Here is a 17,755-nt window from a genome sequence, read left to right on the forward strand (position 1 = left end):
TTTTGTATTAAAATAAGCTTGATAGCCAAATAAACATTCATTATAGGTCCCCAGAAAGAAGAAATTAGGCAAATATTGTCTCCTTTGAACAGTTTACCAAAGCAGGTTTGGTGGGAATTCATGTTTGCTCAAATAATAGCTAAGAAGTATTAAGTTTGAAATCGGCTAGAGAAACATTAATGGGAGAAGGAGATCTGAGAGAATCCCAAAGCAGACTCCACACTGGGTGTGGAATTGGAGCTGGATCTCACAAACCTGAGATGGAGACCTAAGCCACAGTATATTCCAGATGGTTCATCCAGCTGAACCATCCAGGTGCCCCCCCACAACCAGGGATCAATTTTTGAATATTCATACTGGACCCAAGTGGGTTTCCTTCCAGTTTTTATATACAGATGAGGGAAGAGTTAAAACACAATCTTGAATCTTAGTGGATTCTTAAGTCCTAAATTTGTTGAAGAGCCATGATTCATTGCTGGTTTTTTGGTTGGTTGGTTGGTTGGTGTTTGGTTTGGTTTTAGAATTCAGAGATGAATTTGAAGGCGTCATTGGGTTAGTCGTGGTGGTTTGGCCCAATAGGTCAAAGTGAGGCATCTTTTTAGGCAAAGATCCTTGTTTCCCTTTTTTGGTCACCTGTAGTAAGTATCATCTGACACATTTACCAGGGTATTTATTTAGTTCTGTCTTAGCAGAATAGACAGTGGTCTTTAAGGACATAAAATGAAAGAGTGTTGTGCAGAAGTATTGTTAGTTCTTTGTAATTGTTGTTATTGACATTGGTACTTTGTGGGGTGAGAACCCCAATTACAAAGGATGTAACCCATTACCAAATTCATACCTTTTTTTTCTGTATTTTCCTAATCCACAGATAAAAATTTCTGTGCTAGAAGTTGGGGATCATGGTGTTGGCAGCATTGGTTTCTCCTGAGCTCTCTCTCCATAGTTTGCAGGTGGTTACCCTCCTACTACTGCCTTTACATTGGGTCATCCCTCTGTGCACGCACCTCTTAGTGGCTTTTTATCCAGATTTCTTCTTCTTTCAAGCTTCAGTCATATTTGATTAGGGCCCACACTAATGGCTGCATATAAAAAACATTTTTTTAAATTGAGATATACTTGACATTTAACATTATATTAGTTTCAGGTATATAGCATAATGAGTTGATATTTACATACATTGGGAAATGATCACCACAGTAAGTCAAGGCAATATCTGTCACCTTACATAGTTACAGAAAAAAATATTTTCTCATGCTAAGAACTTTTAGGATCTACTCACCTGGCAGTTTTCAAATATACAACATGTTAACTGTGGTCACCATGCTGTACATTACACTCCTGTGTAATGACACCCCTGTGACATTACTTTGTAACTGGAAATTTCTAACTTCTAACCCCCTTCACCTGTTTTTCTGATCCTCCCCCCAAATCTTTACACTTTTAAGAAACTGTCCTTTTTTCTAAAAAGATTGAGAACCACTAATCTAAAGTTAGCAGTGGTGGTCTATAAGAGATTTGTCAAAATCTGGGGATTAGGATTTAAAAAAAAAAATCTTAGTTTTTATATCTGTTACCAAGTACTGGAAAAGAAAATACAGTATTCAAGAATGGTAATTGTCATGGGGCGCCTGGGTGGCTCAGCGAGTTAAGCTTCTGCCTTCGGCTCAGGTCATGATCTCAGAGTCCTGGGATCAAGCCCCACATAGGGCTCTCTGCTTGGCAGGAAGCCTGCTTTACACCCGCCCCCCCCCCCCCACCTGCCTCTTTGCCTACTTGTGATCTCCATCAACTAAATAATTAATTAATTAATTAAAGAGAAAACAAAACCAAAATGGTAATGTTCAGCATTTAGAAATATTTCCCCTGGGAAAAAAATAAGTTTACAAAATAGCTGTTTTAACAAAAAGGGAAAATGACATGTGAACCTAAGATACTTTGTGTTTTACTCTTAGTTATTCAGGGCCAGAATTCTGGGCTTTGCTTAGGATTGAACTACATTATGACAGAAAAAGCAATAGAGGTGATTCAAGGAGACAATAAATGACTGGTAAAACTTAGCATGGTATATGGTGATTATATTTTGCATAAGAATTTGGAGCTACTTATTGTGCCAGTTGTATTCATTAACTAAAAAGTACTATTTTTTTTCAGGGCCCTGGGGATGATTTATTACAAGAATTAATTAACAAATGAGAATTTTGGCCTAAATACAGCTGAAATGTTTACTGAAATTGGATCAAAGATGAGCATCTGTGTCAAGGCTTTAAAATCATTTTTCATATTAAGATCTCTAGAGAAGATGTTTACAATCAATAAGTTAAATATTTTTGTTTTGCATGTTGAGAACTTTAAGTTCCTGTGTCGCAACAAACCACTGGCTATTTGGTCCAGAGATGTTCATTCTCTTGGGCTTCTAGAGAAATAATGTATGTACTCATCATTTCAAAGATTTCGTTTTACAAGGAACCTACTGTATAAGTAAATGCAGGCTTACTTTTTGCTTAGGCAAAGCAGTGTATATCAGTGTTTCTTGGAGTTAATCTTCATGTTCCATCACTGTCACTTTTTAAATTACAAATTTTTTTAAATTTAATTTTATTGCCATTGGTATAGCTTATGATGAGTAGTTTGGGAATAGAATGTGTAATGGTATATATTTGCATTGACAGTGATTTGGGCTTGTTTTCCATTAACTGGACCTTTAGATTTGTTTTGTGGTTCAAATAGGAATCATCCATATCTATCCCAAATGCTTTTGTTCTGCGACACCATTACTACAGAATTATTTTTTGACTGAAAAGTGCTCCTCAGTTGAGTACCCTATTGTCACTAAACCTCTCCTAGTACTCTGAGAAACTGCTTGCTAAAAGTAACAGCTGGTTGGTACCTCAACTTTTTAAAACAGATTTTATTTATTTATTTATTTGTGAGAGAGAGAGAGAGAACGCAAGCGTGTGAGCAGACAGGGGGATAGAGAAGCAGGCTCCCTGCCAATCAAGGAGCCTGATGCAGGACTCCATCCCAGGAGTCTGGGATCATGACCTGAGCCAAAGGCAGCGGCTTAACCAACTGAGCCACCCAGGCACCCCTGGTCAGTACCTCAGATGTGAACCATTGCTTATGGTGTAATCAGTCCTTATCTTCAATACACAGGTTTATAGACTATCACTCTGTTTTGGGGGTGTTTCTTCTGTGTTTGGTCCATTTTTGTTTATTGGCTTGTAGAATATGTAGGAATGCTGTGTTACAGCTGTGGATCATGTATGTACTTGGATTTAGCTTTGCTATAAGGAGAAATTTGCATTTCCCAGAATACAAGAGATTTTATCAACAAATTAATTAAAATAATAATTGCTTACAGTGTTTTTTCTTTAGAAAAAATTTAAGACATTTTTAATAGCCGTAAGTGTATAATTATAAAACCTAAACATTACTCAGCAGATCTATCAATTGATGAATTATATTAAGCCCTTTATCCATTTTAACTTTTGCCAAAAAAAGATAACTCTTTCTTTCTCTGTCACAACCATCTACCATTACAGGCAGACTCTTTCACCCATTTTTATGATAAGTGAGGGACAGCTCCACCCAGCAAATATTATATGTAAACTGATATTTCTGGATTTGCTGTAAAATGATTCTGTAGAAGATTGAGTGGTTACCGATAAAGTAAGGTTAGCCATCAGTTTGTTTAAAGTTGGGTACGGTTTATGAGTTCATTACAGGGTTTTCTTTGGTTTTGTATTTGAAGTTTTTCATAATAAAGTTTTTTTTAAGTATATAGAAAGTAGCATTAGGATAAGTAGTATGAACAAAATTTTGAAGGATAAGAAATAGATTAGCCGGTAATTAACAAAAGTCTTCATTCCATTCAGGCAAAGGAGTTTGAACTAATCTGTTAGGTATTAGGGAGCCATTGTAGATTTCTAATTGTGGAATGATAATGATTAAAGTTATGCTGTAAAAGGGTTAAAGTCGGGACATATGGGTGGCTCAGTCATTAAGCTCTGCCTTTGGCTCAGGTCATGGATTAGAGCTACATAGGGCTCCCTGCTCAGTGGGAAGCCTACTTCTCCCTCTCCCACTCCCCCTGCTTGTATTCCCTCTCTCACTGTCAAATAAATAAATAAAATCTTTTTTAAAATTAAAATTAAAAAATTAAAGGGTTAAAGTTACGAAAGAATGAAGAGTAAATTTTGGAGGGTTGAGAGCCTGAAGGTAGTGAGATCAGTTCATTGCTATAATGAAACCTTGAAATCATAAGGAGGTGAGTAATGTTGGTGAATGAATGGAATAAAGACAGTCTATAAAAGATTTCAGAGGGAAAAAAATAGCTCTGCATCCAGGCTCTCAGTCCGGTGCTAGAGCAAGCACAGTAAAAAGTAGAGGGGTTGTTGTTTGTTTGCCTCATTTGTGTAGGGCTTACATTTGAACCATATTGGTTCGCAGGCACTGTAAAATTGAATTGGTAGGCACTGTAAAAATTTAGTCAGTGTTTTGGCTTTATCTTTTAGTAAATCAGTATTGACAAGTTCTTAGAGTTTTAAGGGTTTTTTTCTCTATGTGTCATAAAAAATGAAGGGCATCCTATTTTACACTCTAAAGCAGAGCTGCCAGAACAGAGTTTTTTGGTTTTGTTTTTAAGTTTATTTATTTAGGTAATCTACACCCAACGTGTGGCTTGAACTCACAACCCTGAGATCAAGAGTCTCATGGTCCTCTGACCCAGCCAAGCACCCTTAGAACAGAGTTTTGACAACTTCTTTGAAACCGAAGAGCTCAAATCTTCTAGATTACTTGAATTTTGTCCATCAGAACCCTACAAATGCTAGCAAGGTTACAAGTCGTTAGCATTGTTTATTTTTTCATTACTGGAAGAAGAAATTTAGATCTTGATACATTCTATTAAAAGAATTAAAAATTATCTCATGGGGCAACCATAAAATACTTTGATTTTGAAATAGTGCTTTATGTTTTATTTTGAAGATCCCAGCCTAAATTTATTGAAAAAGCAAATGAGATCTCTTAGTATATAAGAATTTCACAGAACAATAATAATGACACATCCAATCAGTAGTCGTAAAAGTGTATCAGAATTGCTGAGAATTTGCAGTTGATTTTCATTTTAAAGTTTTCTTTTAGAATGTAGTCTTCTAAATAGAAGACTCTATGAGCAAGAGTTAGAATTGAAATTATTTTAAACCTATGAGAAAATGTAGCCAGCTTTCACACACTATATGGGACTTTGTAAAATGGTTTTAACTTTTTGGAGGGTGGTTTGACACCTCTGATACATGCTTATGACATTTCAGTAGTTTCACATCTAGAAATGTATCCTAAGAAAATGTTTGTATATGTTAAAGAAAGGCATATGTACATGACTGTTCAGTCCTATGTATGACGGAAAATTGGCAACAATATGAATGAACATCCACCTGCACGGGATTGACTTAAATTAATAGTACAGCCATAGGATAGATATAGTGCCATAATTTAAGAAGAAGCAGACTTATGCATATGCATATAGAAAGATGTCCGAAACCTGCTAAATGAACAACGCAGATTATAGAACTGCAGAGTTATCATTTATTTTGGGGGGTATCTTTGGTAAGTGAAATTATGTGAGAATTTCACTTCTACTTTTTATGCTTTCATAAAGTTTGCCTATTTTTTTTAAAAGATTTTATTTATTTATTTGACAGAGATCACAAGTAGGCAGAGAGGCAGGCAGAGAGGCAGGCAGAGAGGAAGGGAAGCAGGTTCCCTGCTGAGCAGAGAGCCCGATGTGGGACTCAATCCCAGGACCCTGAGATCATGACCTGAGCCGAAGGCAGTGGCTTAACACACTGAGCCACTCAGGCGCCCCTAAAGTTTGCCTATTTTTACAAGCATTTATAATCTCTAATATGTTAAGAATACAGATACAGCTGTTGGTTGGGGAGGGGAACTCGGTTGTGTTATCAGAAATGTTAAGCCTTAAATTCCTTTGCTGTTATGTACTTAACCACCTGGTCTGCCTACCAATCCTGACACATGTATGGTCAGGTTCTGTTTGTCTGTTTTGAGGGTTCTTGCTGCCTGGTGACCTTCATTCTAATAGAACTTTCCATAAGACCAGTCAGTGGTAAGTCTTGTGTAAACAATTCAAGAGACTTATGAAAATCTTCCCTATAAGAGACTCCTCTCTGTCACTGTTAAACTATGGAGTGGTCTGGGATTTTCTTTTTTTGAGAGGACAGTGTTGTTTTCTCTTCAGAGTGACTCATTAATTGTGGAGGCACACTTTAGGATTTTTTTCCCCTTCATGGTTGTGAACATGCAATACTTGGCACATAGGCAAGCCTAAAGAGTTTGCAAATTGCCTATCCTCTTCTGCTTTTGGATAAGAGAAACACCTTAAAATAGCACTTAACATAGTTTTTATATATAGTAGTTATTTCATATTTGTTGAATGAATGAATGAAGAAAAAGCTGGCAAATCTAGATAATATAAGTCCAAAGAGAGCCAGAAATTTTAGTCTGGACTTGTGTGTCTAGCATAGCACCAATAATAATTGATACTTAAGTTTAAAAAATTTATTTTAATTCAGTCATTGCTATCTAAAGTAAATAGTAATTACTTTAATAAATAGAAGCTATACATTAAAATCTTTATTTTCTTTCTTTTGAAGGCACCACTTTGTATATTACTTCTTATAAGTTAATATTTTTGTAGCAATGTTTCTTCATCTATAAAAGAATAAATTAGGCTCTAAACTTTAAATTCCTAAATTTTTTTTAATGAACTGGAGAAATTTTGCCCAAACTACTGAAAGTATAACAGATATTAATACCTCATAAATGTGCACAACCCACTTTATCTGGAATAAGGAAATGTGGTTCCCATTTGAGGGTTTTGGAAATGAAAAGCGTCTAGAGAGGAGGCAAACTTAAATGGATGAGATGTTCTTTTCCGTTTTCTCTGGTGTATAGATCGAAAGCATGCTGAGGCTCCTAGAGGACAGAACCTTGAGAAAGTCTTGAGACTATCTCTTTGCAGGGCCCTTGAGAGTTCTTTGAGGACGTCATCTTTTTTTTTATTTTTAAAGATTTTATTTATTTATTTGACAGAGAGATCACAAGTAGGCAGAGAGGGGGAAGCAGGCTCCCCGCTGAGCAGAGAGCCCGACTTGGGGCGATCCCAGGACCCCGAGATCATGACCTGAGCCAAAAGGAGAGGCTCAACCCACTGAGCCACCCAGGTGCCCCAAGGGCGTCATCTTTATTTAATACTTAGAAGCCTAAAATTTTCCTGATTCTTCTTAAGCACAGAAAGAGCCTGTGCATCTTTCGTTAGTTTAGCAGTAAATACCTATTTATCACTGTTAAATCAGGTATACATAAAATACTTTTCTTTTTTTCATGTCAACCTAAAATAAATTAAAATCATAGTATTTAGTTTCATTATTTATGATGTGTACTTATATCCTAGCTTCCCCCCCCCCCCCCAAGAATAGCTAAGTATATGTTGGCGTCTGTAATGCTACCATTAATGAAATTTTTCAGGGGGAAAGAAATTCTTCCTGTGGACTAAAATAGGATTTTTTAAAAACTGGGTTTTAATTACCTCCTATTCTAGTAAACTTAGAGTTTTTATAGACATCTGTTTATTGTGCCAAGCCTAATAGCCCCTAAAGGGAGTATAAATTTAGGCAAAGGAGCCAAGGGATAAACAAGTGTTGGAGGAGAAGAGGTGCGAGAAAAAGAAAACTTTATCTTCACTCTAAATTACCTTAGTCTGAATTTCTTTAGTCTCCATTGTTTACTTCCATTGTTTTTTCTCTTTTCTTCTCTCCCTTCAGCCCTCAACTCCTCGATTCTCTGCCTACATTAACTTGTTTCAGATTATAAACCTAATTTACAGTTTATAACATCCAAATATATGAACTTTCCCCCAGATCTCTGGACACTTTTCTTAGAGTTAATCGCCTGTTTTCCAATAATTCTTCTAATGCTTATCACTTACCTCTGCTACACTGTTTGTTTTTACATGTTTCCCAGTATCTCCCTTTCTCACCTTAGTTACGGTAGCAAAATTGAAATACACAGTTGGAGAATAGTAAAAATAATCCTTAGCCACATTCAGCTTATTAGGTAATAGCTCCCCTTTACATATATTTAAAGGTTGCAGAGAATCATTTAAACTCTATTTTCTACAAATACTAGTTCATATGCACCTGTGAGTAAGCAGGACAGGTATTCTTTCTTTTGTTCAGATGAGAAAACTGAGACTTTGAGACATTGCATTAATTGCAATAAGCCAATGCCAGGATTCATAGATTCTGAAGCAGAATGAAGCCCATTGAGATTTTACTTTGAGGAATTAAAGATTGTATATTAAAAGGTGATTTTTCTGAGATCACCAAATATTTAGGCTTTTAGGCTAGAACTCAAGACTTCTGTCTCTTAATATAGTACTTTTTCCTAAAATACTTTTTCCTTTTTCAAGGCCAAAAGTGATCCGTTACAGTACAGTGGTAGTGTTTTTCTTGATCTTTTCAGTTTGGGTTGAAGATGAAAGATAAGCATATAAATGGCAGTTGCCACATTAGGTCTTCCACAAGTTGGTACCGTAGATAAAATGCATTCCTTTATCTACTGCATTTTGAACTGCTCTGTGATTTTAAAATTGAGTGTAATCATCATGTTTAAAAAACACTTTCTAATAGTCTTTCCATATGTCTCCTTTTTACTCTTTCACTCTCTTGTAAAGAAGAAATTGAAGTATTTAAAAAGAGGGGCGCCTGGGTGGCTTATTCACTTGAACATCCAACTCTTGGTTTTGGCTCAGGTCATGATCTCAAGGGTCGTGAAATCAAGCCCCAAGTTGGCTCTGTGTTCATAGGGGAATCTGCTTGAGATTCCCTCTCCCCTTCTCCCTCTGCCCTTCCCCCTGCTCTCATGAGTGTGTGCACTCTCTCTCAAATAAATCTTTTTTTTAAAGCATTTAAGAATAAATTCAACTTACATGTATAACAAAATTTTTTTGAATGATCAGTAGGTTCAGAAATTGAATCTTAATGGCTGTTTTATTTTAACTCTTATTGACAACTTCCTGAATTTTTTTTCTCTTCTTGCTTAAATTTATTCACTTACTAGCCTACTTTAGATCTTTTACTGCTTTAGAATTATTCTGTCCATCAGTTCATTTTCATTATTTACTAGTTTAAAAATAGGGATAGTGAATTGGGCTGAATATATTGATTGTAGGAGACATCTTAGATGTTTGTGTTTTAGTGAATCTCAGTTTTAAGAGTTACTGTTTCTGCAAGGAAGGTCTTTGGTTAATTACAGCTTATGGCTAGTTGAAATTTAGAGAACTAAGATTGTTGTATGCAGGGTCTTTTATTTAGTAAACAAGGAGGTAAAATCCTAATAATTTTATAGCAGTACCATATATACAATTTAATACTAAAACCTGACCTAGGAGATGAAGAACCTAGGGAGGATTTTTAAATTGATGAATTTTTTTTTATTAACATAATGTATTATTAGCCCCAGGGATACAGGTCTGTGAATCACCAGGTTTACACACTTTACAGCGCTTACCATAGCACATACTTTCCCTGATGTCCATAACCCCACCACCCTCTCCCTACCCCCCCTCCCCCGCAAGCCTCAGTTTGTATTGTGAGATTAAGAATCTCTTATGGTTTGTCTCCCTCCTGATACCATCTTGTTTCATTTATTCTTTTCCTACCTCCCCCAGACCCCCCACATTGCATCTCAACTTCCTCATATCAAGGAGATCATATGATAATTATCCTTCTCTGATTGACTTTAAATTGATGACATTTTTAATTTAGATTCCAAAATAGTAAGCTGTTGCTAATAGGATGATAATAATCATTAACCCTCTTAAAAGATCTGAAGTAATATTGTTGCCCTTGAGAAAATTAAGCGTTGCAAATTGTGATATTATTCAATCTACTATTTATGTTTGCCTAAACAAGAAGAGATTTTCTCTGATACATGCCTATCTTTAACATATTGGGTCACATAACTTTAGAAATAACTATAAAATGTACTTTTCCTGGCCCTGAATTAGTAAATGTTCATGTTTGTCCTTACTTTCAAATCTCATAATTGGGTCCTAGATTCCAGATTGTTTTTCATACATAGGAAGCCACTACGACTTTTCAAAACGTTTTCCAATGAGAGTGAGGAAAATAAGTGTAAAATTTCAACCTTGTTAATAACTTGCTTTTAATACCTTGTTGTTAATATGCTTGGAGGATTATATTCATAAAAGTAGAAATGTTGTCAGTGTTTTATTTCAAATTTAGTTATGGATGATTGATATTGAAAAACCAATTAAAAGCAAAGGGACATTTTGGGAAGACGGCTTGTTCTTATATATTTAAATGTGTATTCACTTACATGTTTTTGTCAGACGCCAAAATTGAGGAAGAGATTTGGCTTTCTGGGGGTTTTTGAAGAGAGCTGATCAGAGATTGCTCCTTGGCTGAGTTGCTGTCTGCATAGGCTGTTAACAATTGTTTCTCTGGCAGCAGATCTTGTTCATCAGGATTGCATCATTTCTGGGAGAATGGCCAAGGTCCACAGCCTCAGTACAAAGACTGTCTGAAGCATATGAGGCCTGTTCTCTTTCTAAAGCGGCACTCCTCTTCCTGCCAGTCCTCTTCACAGGATTACTGAAGCAGACTTGTTCTGAATTTCTTTCATTGGATTGGCTGTTTATTGGACTCTTGTCTCCCAGCTGCTTCCGGCTCACCTGGCTGATGCAATTTCTTTTTCTGAAATCTCTGTTGGAATTGTTCTTAAAACACTTTTTGTGTTTCTGCTCTGAGAGTGACCAAATAGGTCACACGGGTCTTGTGCTTTCAGCACTCACACAGAGAAGAGACTCTCAGAATGACACATACAGAGACTATTGACCATTTCTGACCCAAGTAAAAAGATGGGTAATTATAAAACATTTTTTCATGTTCTTTTTAATAGCCTTTTCTCCAGAAACTATATGTGTGTGTAAATGGTGACTTCTCAAAATAGTACTCAGTGTTGGGAGACTGACTGCTTTTGCTTCTGAATCCAAGAACTTACTAGTATTCTGTGGATTCTGATGAATTGTTCTGGAAGAACAAATTGATAGGAATTTGAATTGATATGAAATTGAAATTCTGATGTATTCATTTTACCCCTACTGAACATTCATATATTTCTCTTTTTCCTCCTGTCATTTCTTACTTTCTTTCTTTCTTTAAAACATTTTTTCTTAAGATTTTATTTATTTACTTGAGAGAGAGACAGTGAGAGAGAGCACATGAGCGAGGAGAAGGACAGAGAGAGAAGCAGACTCCCCATGGAGCTGGGAGCCTGATGTGGGACTCGATCCCGGGACTCCAGGATCATGACCTGAGCTGAAGGCAGTCGTCCAACCAACTGAGCCACCCAGGCGCCCACTTTCTTTCTTTCTTATTGTTGCTAGGGGAGTCTACTTCTTCCTTGTTTTTTTTTTTCTTTCTTTCTTTTATTGTTGCCTTCATACATTTTATTTTTATGATAATTCTGAGTATGCTCTTTTAAAATTTTTTTAAAATTTTTTCTTTTTAAGATTTTTACTTATTTGAGAGAGAGAGCACAAGCTAGGAGAAATGCAGAGAGAGAAGCAGTCTCTCTCTGAGCAGAGAGCCCGATGCGTGGCTCGATCCCAGGACCCTGGGACCATGACCTGAGCCAAAGGCAGATGCCCAACCACTGAGCCACCCATCTGCCCCTAAAAATATTTCTAAAGAATAGGAGTGCCTGGGTGGCTCAGTTGGTCAAGTGTCTGACTTGAGCTCAAGTTACGGTCTCAGGGTCCTGGGCTTGAACCCCGCGTCAGGCTCCCGGCTCAGTGAGGAGTCTGCTTCTCCAACTCTGCCCTTCCATCTGCTTATACTCTCAAATAACTAAAATCTTTTAAAAAAATAGTTTGTTTTCCAATTTTTTGTAAATTTAGAAATCCACAAAATATCGACATATAAAAGTACGTGTCCTCTCTATTGCTTGGTAGCTAGAATCCCCAAAACAACTCTTTTTACATGCATGATATATTAACATTTAGTTAATAATTTCCTGTTCTGGCTAATGTTAAATTTGACCCCCCCCCCCAATCACCTATTTCCCTTTACTTTTTGGAGGGTAGAAAGTTAATTAAAGCTCTGTTTTTCCACAGAGTCCATTACACAGTTGACCACAAATAGAATTGACTACCAATTGTCTTTTTTTTTTTTTTTAAGTGGACAATATGATAAATGTGATGAAAGTGGAGGGAGGGGAGAAGTAATATGAATTTATACTTTAATAGGTGATGGAAGGCCCTTTTCTGACTAGAGTAAACTTGATATTTTGTTAAAGAAAAGCCTCTGCATTTGGGAGTGGGTCATTGGAGAAGTACCTCCTAGGAGAGATAAGAAGTCCTTTGGGAAATGGGAGAGACTTCTCATTTGAAGAAAAGAGTGTTACCCAATCGCATAATATTTTCCACTTCTTAAGTCTAATAAAGATAATTTTCCTTTTCCATTCTTTATTTAGGTTCTGGCTTTACAGGAAAATAGGATATCATGGCTTTAAGGACAGAAATAAATGAACATAGTAGGGTAAACAAGGCAATGTGTAGAAATGAAATCAATTACTGTGTAAAATATTCTGTATAATTCAGAGTGCCTGAGTGGTGTTAAGCATCTGACTCATGATTTAGATTCAGGTCATGATCTCAGGGTTGTGAGATCGAGCCCCACATTGCATTGGACTTTATGTTGAGCATGGAGCCTGTTTAAGATTGTCTTTCTCCCTCTGCCCCCCCACCCCCCTCTCTACCCCAACTCATGTACATGCGTGTTTGCTCACTCTTCCTGTCCCCCCCAAAAAGAAATTATTCTGAATAATTCTGTTCTTTGTATCCATTGTTATTATTTCTTTCTGTATTAATCTGTGTCTCAACTTTTTCTAGGTCTTCAGAGGTACTGGCAGATAATTTTGGGGGACTTCATATTTGGAGGTCTATAAAAAGGTGACTGAGTCAAATAAATCCTTTACATTTGTTTTAATTTTTGTATTGTAATGAGTGTTAAAATCATATGTTGAGATAATGGTGATCATAATACATTCAGCACACAGTCACAGACATTTTCGGTCTGAACATTGGAAATACAGCAGAGGATAAAACACAAAAATCCTGTCCTTATAGAGTTTATATTATGGTAGAAAGAGAAAATTTAACAAGTATAAGATATCTTGAAATTGTTCCACCTAGAGACAGAGTTAACTTCTCTTCTCACTCTAGGACACCTCTCCAAACTGTGCGATAAGTTAACTAATTCTGTACTACTAACCTTAGTAAACTATACTAAGAGTCTATTTTCTTGGCTTATAAAACTAGAGTAATTGTAATAAAATATTGCATATTGATCTGTTAAGTCTTCAGTTAATTCTTAATAGCTACATTTTACAGAGTGTTATTTAGGGAAGGAATGATTCTCAGGGTTATGTGAGCAGTTTGATTTTGTTAACATTTTTTGTGTTAAGAAGCCTAATAATTTGAAAGCTTTATGTATTTATTTATATTCAAGACTTTATTTAAATGCAAGTTAGTTCACAGATAGTGTAGTATTAGTTTCAGAAGTAGAATTTGGTGATTTTTTTCAATTGCTTATAACACCCAGTGCTCATTACATCAAGTGCCCTTCTTAATGCCCATCCCCTAATATGAAAGCATTATATAGAAGATGGCCATGCTACTCTATAGTAATTGTCCTCATCGGAAGAGAGGAAAAGTCTTGTAAAACTAGACAAAAGGAAGGAATTCATGAAAGAGAAATTCATAGCTAAAGTAGTTAATGTTTCTTAAATTTATCAAGTCTCCAAATTAGCTAGGTTGAGATTTCAGTAAGGAATGTGTTAATCACTTATTCACTCATTAAGGAAATTCTATGTGTAATAATTTCCCCCATTTTTTCATTTTGGAATATCTTTTAAAAATTACTGTCAGAAAAATAACTGTCAGCTTAAGTTTGTAAGCTGTCTTCTAGAAGCCTGCTTTTTTTTAATGGACATAGAATAGTCCTGGCTATGACAAAGGCTTTAATGGTGTTGGATAACTTTTTTTATCCTTTACTGAAAATGTAACATGTAATTGAAATTCCTATATTGGTTAAGGGGAGGTATGATTATTATCAGATTCTGTTCTGATTATCAAGCCAGGCATCTTCTGGGATTTTTGGTTTTTGTTTCTTCTTTTTAGTTCAAGTTATAGAGTGATACTAATAGAGGAATAGTTATAACCAACAATCCCCAATATTTAACTGTTTTTCAAGCATATTTTATAAGTATTCTCTTTTATTATTTGTAGATTTTATTTTAATCTCCTAGAGGCTTGGAGAGTATCCTGCCTAAATTTGTTTGGATATATTGTTAGAAAAGGGAAATATATTATGTGTTAGATGGGCCCAAAGAGTTATATTAGTCAATTCTCTTTTGTAAGCTGTGAAGAAACAACAAGAAATTTTCCCTTTTTCATTTCAGTCCCAAGTCCAGCACTGTGTCACCTCCAGTTGTAGCAACTGGTATCTTGCCTTCACCCAGGTTTGGAGAGTCCTAGATCTTAATGAGATCCAGTTCTTTCAAAGTGTAGGTGCCAGAGAGGACTGCCTAGTTTATAGCTGTTTCTAGTATTCTAAAATAACACAAAAAGAGTAATATTATCTTTATGTGTTTTTAAAAATCTTGGCCTGATTCACTGTTCATAATTGGTTTTCTTATTGACATTAATTTGCCTTATGTATCAAATAAGATTTAGGCATCTTACATGGTCTGTCATTTAAAATTTGCACTAATTCTCTGGGTTAGTCAGCTTAGTAATCACGTACTTCTCATTTCATTAAATTTCTCTAATATAAGTAATGGAATAATTATTTGTAAAATTGAGTAAAATAAGTAATTTATTTGTCTTAAGATGAATCAGCAAATCAATCATCACTCTTTTTGTAGTCTTTTTGCAAAATTCTTTATTAACTTGGGTCTTTACCATTCACACTGACTTTCTTCCCTCCCACAGAAAATATTTCTGGTTTCATTATTTTTATTTTTTTTTTTTTAAGATTTTTGTTTCTTTATTTGATAGAGAGAGATCACAAGTAGGCAGAGAGGCAGGCAGAGAAAGAGAGGGAAGCAGGCTCCCCGCTGAACAGAGAGCCCGATGCGGGTCTCAATCCCAGGACCTTGAGATCATGACCTGAGCCAAAGGCTCAACCCACTGAGCCACCCATGCGCCCCATCTGGTTTCATTCTTTAAGTAGTTTAATACAAAACCACTAATGTAAATTGTATAGAGTATACTTTTTTCCGCTTTGCACCATACCTTCAAATCTCTTAATATACTCTTTTTTTTCCCTCTTTATTCAGAGAGAGAAGGGAAGGGGTGGTTGGGGGAGAGGGAGAGAGAGAATCTTATGCAGCCTCCACACTGAGTGTGGAGCCTGATGGCAGGAGTTGATCTCATGATGCTGAGATCATGACCTGAGCCACTCAGGCACCCTTCAGAGATTTTATTTTTTAAGTAACCTCTACACCCAACTTGGGGCTTGACCTTAACACCCCTGAGATCTAGGAGTCACATGCTCTAGTGAGTGAGCCAGCTGTCCTGCTCTCTTAATGTACTTTTAACTTTTTATACTTTAGTAGTTTGTGAGTCTTTTTCTTCCCAGACTTCACTGGTTATGGTTAGTCACTCAAGGTATTTCACTGCTTTTCCATAGAAGATTTTCTAACCTTTATTATGAAACTACTCTTTATAGTTTATATTTTTATTTATACTTAGCAGTGGATTGAATTGAAATGAAATGAAAATAAGCATAACTTTTGCTACCTCACTTTGTAGAATATTAATGTAGTACGCAATAAAATAGGTCAATGTGTAGATCCTTTGCTGTACTTGTTTATATTTATCCCTTAAAAGACTTACTTTAAAAATGGAAAAATAGGGGCACCTGGGTGGCTCACTTGGTTGAGCATCAGACGCTTGGTTTTGGCTCAGGTTATGATCTCTGGCATAAGATTGAGCTCCATGTTGGGCTCTGTGCTCAGCAGGAGTCTACTTAGGTTTCACTCTCCCCATTTCCCTCTGCCCCTCCCCCACTAGTACTGGTGCACTCTCTCGCTCTCTCTTTCAAATACTTAAATCTTTTTTAATAAATAAAAATGGGAAAATACTCAGTATCATTTAGGTTAAATGTAAAGAACTATCTGGTTATTAGATATGTTCCTTTTCTGTGGCAGGATTCCTCATGTCCATAACATGTTGGTTAAGACTGTGCAGCTCACCCCCACTCTCAGAGTGGCCAGTCTCCATTAATTGGACTCGGTGATTTCCACTCTCTGCTGTATTGGACGTCATGAGCATTGCAATCCCTCTGGGAGTCACCACACCAGATACATCCTACTCAGATATGGCTGCTGGATCAGAGTAAGTGCTACTTTCTGGGTAGTAGGTGTGTTACCAGTTTGTGTGGAGATAACTTTCTTATGGGCATCTAATAATAAGTACTCAGTATTTTCTAAACCCGAGTCTAACCCACCATAAATGACATTAGGCCTTTCCCTTTTTGCCCGTAGAAGTTGGAGGGGAAAAAAAGAGTTAGAAAGGGGAGGAAAAGGATGGGGGAGGGGGGTTCTTAGTAAATAATATAATTGAATTAAATTTGCACAGTAGTGATTACATTTTCATTTGTTTTGATGGGTGGGGAAGATTGAAATAAAGTAGGTGTCACTACGTGCTTCTGTAGTGTTAATGATTAGTCTGAGGAGGGAGATGAGGAGTTCTCTCCAACTGATTTTCCTTGAAGGCCTCTTCCTATGTACTTCTCACTGTTCTAGAGTAAAGGGGCTAAAACTTTATATGGGCAGGTTACTTAGAACTTCTCCTATTTGGGGTAGAAAACATTGAAAGTAGTGTCATCTGTTTTTATATAATATTCATTGCCTAGAAAGAGGACCTTCAAAATCAGTGGTACCAAACTTTTTTTTCAGCTAAGAGCAGCTTTAGGAATTCAGAGTTTGTCGAAAAGCCCAATCCCTAAAATAGACTCTCAATTCTTGAAGAATTTAAATACCAAATGGCAATGAAGGTAGGCCTTCATTATAAAACTTTATATATTATTCACAGTTTAAAAAATTTTAGCCTTTTGTATCCCTTCTCTTTTAAGTTGTCCAAGATTCCCCCTGCTCACAGATTCCCCCTTTTGTCCTTTTACCTCCCTTGTACCCAATCTTCCTTGCTTACAGAAAGGAAGTGGAAGCCCCCTACCTTTCAAGACGAAGTGGCACTACACCAGGATGTGAAAGTCCAGCGAAAGAGACCCAAGGGGCCTAGGGGGCAGCACACCCCCAGAAGCCAAGTCTATTCCAGGCAGTACCAGGGATTAGGGTCTGGGCTGGAAAAATCCTGGTGTTTTGAATATGTTCAGGTCCAGTTCAGACTCTTGATCCCACAGCCACTTCTTGAGTGAGGTGGGTGTTGCTCTAATTCCCCTGTTTCTCTTGCCATTTTCATAGTCCCTGGGGATTCTTTCCCCTTCAGCAAAGCAAAGCAACTGTACCAGAGCTCTGGGTTCAACTGCATCCCTGATTAATAGTGGTTTTCTTCCTTAAAACTGCTAATATAATAAAGAGCATGTATATTTTCTTTACAAAGCCACCTAGGATTACTTAACTGTCT

General features: G+C 36.5%; 1 protein-coding gene across 50 annotated transcripts in view; it reads left to right on the forward strand.

Annotated features, from left to right (window-relative positions):
* The window catches only part of SETD5 (SET domain containing 5), an 85,141-nt gene that overhangs the window by 22,132 nt on the left and 45,254 nt on the right, over positions 1-17,755 (forward strand). For 16 of the 50 annotated variants that reach the window (XM_082750213.1, XM_082750225.1, XM_082750185.1 and 13 more), the window contains exons 2-4: positions 12,995-13,054; positions 16,318-16,504; positions 17,323-17,547. Coding sequence is in view for 12 of the 50 variants with exons in the window: in XM_082750203.1 (XP_082606329.1) it covers positions 16,434-16,504 (71 nt within the window). In the remaining 38 variants the exon portion in view is untranslated. Of the gene's footprint in view, positions 1-12,994; positions 13,055-16,317; positions 16,505-17,067; positions 17,166-17,322; positions 17,548-17,755 lie in introns of those variants that run through there. The other 34 variants (XM_082750181.1, XM_082750198.1, XM_082750216.1 and 31 more) reach the window with 6 other exon arrangements.

The sequence above is a fragment of the Mustela nivalis genome, assembly GCF_964662115.1.
Source record: "Mustela nivalis genome assembly, contig: HAP1_SCAFFOLD_819, whole genome shotgun sequence".
Lineage (NCBI taxonomy): Eukaryota > Metazoa > Chordata > Mammalia > Carnivora > Mustelidae > Mustela > Mustela nivalis.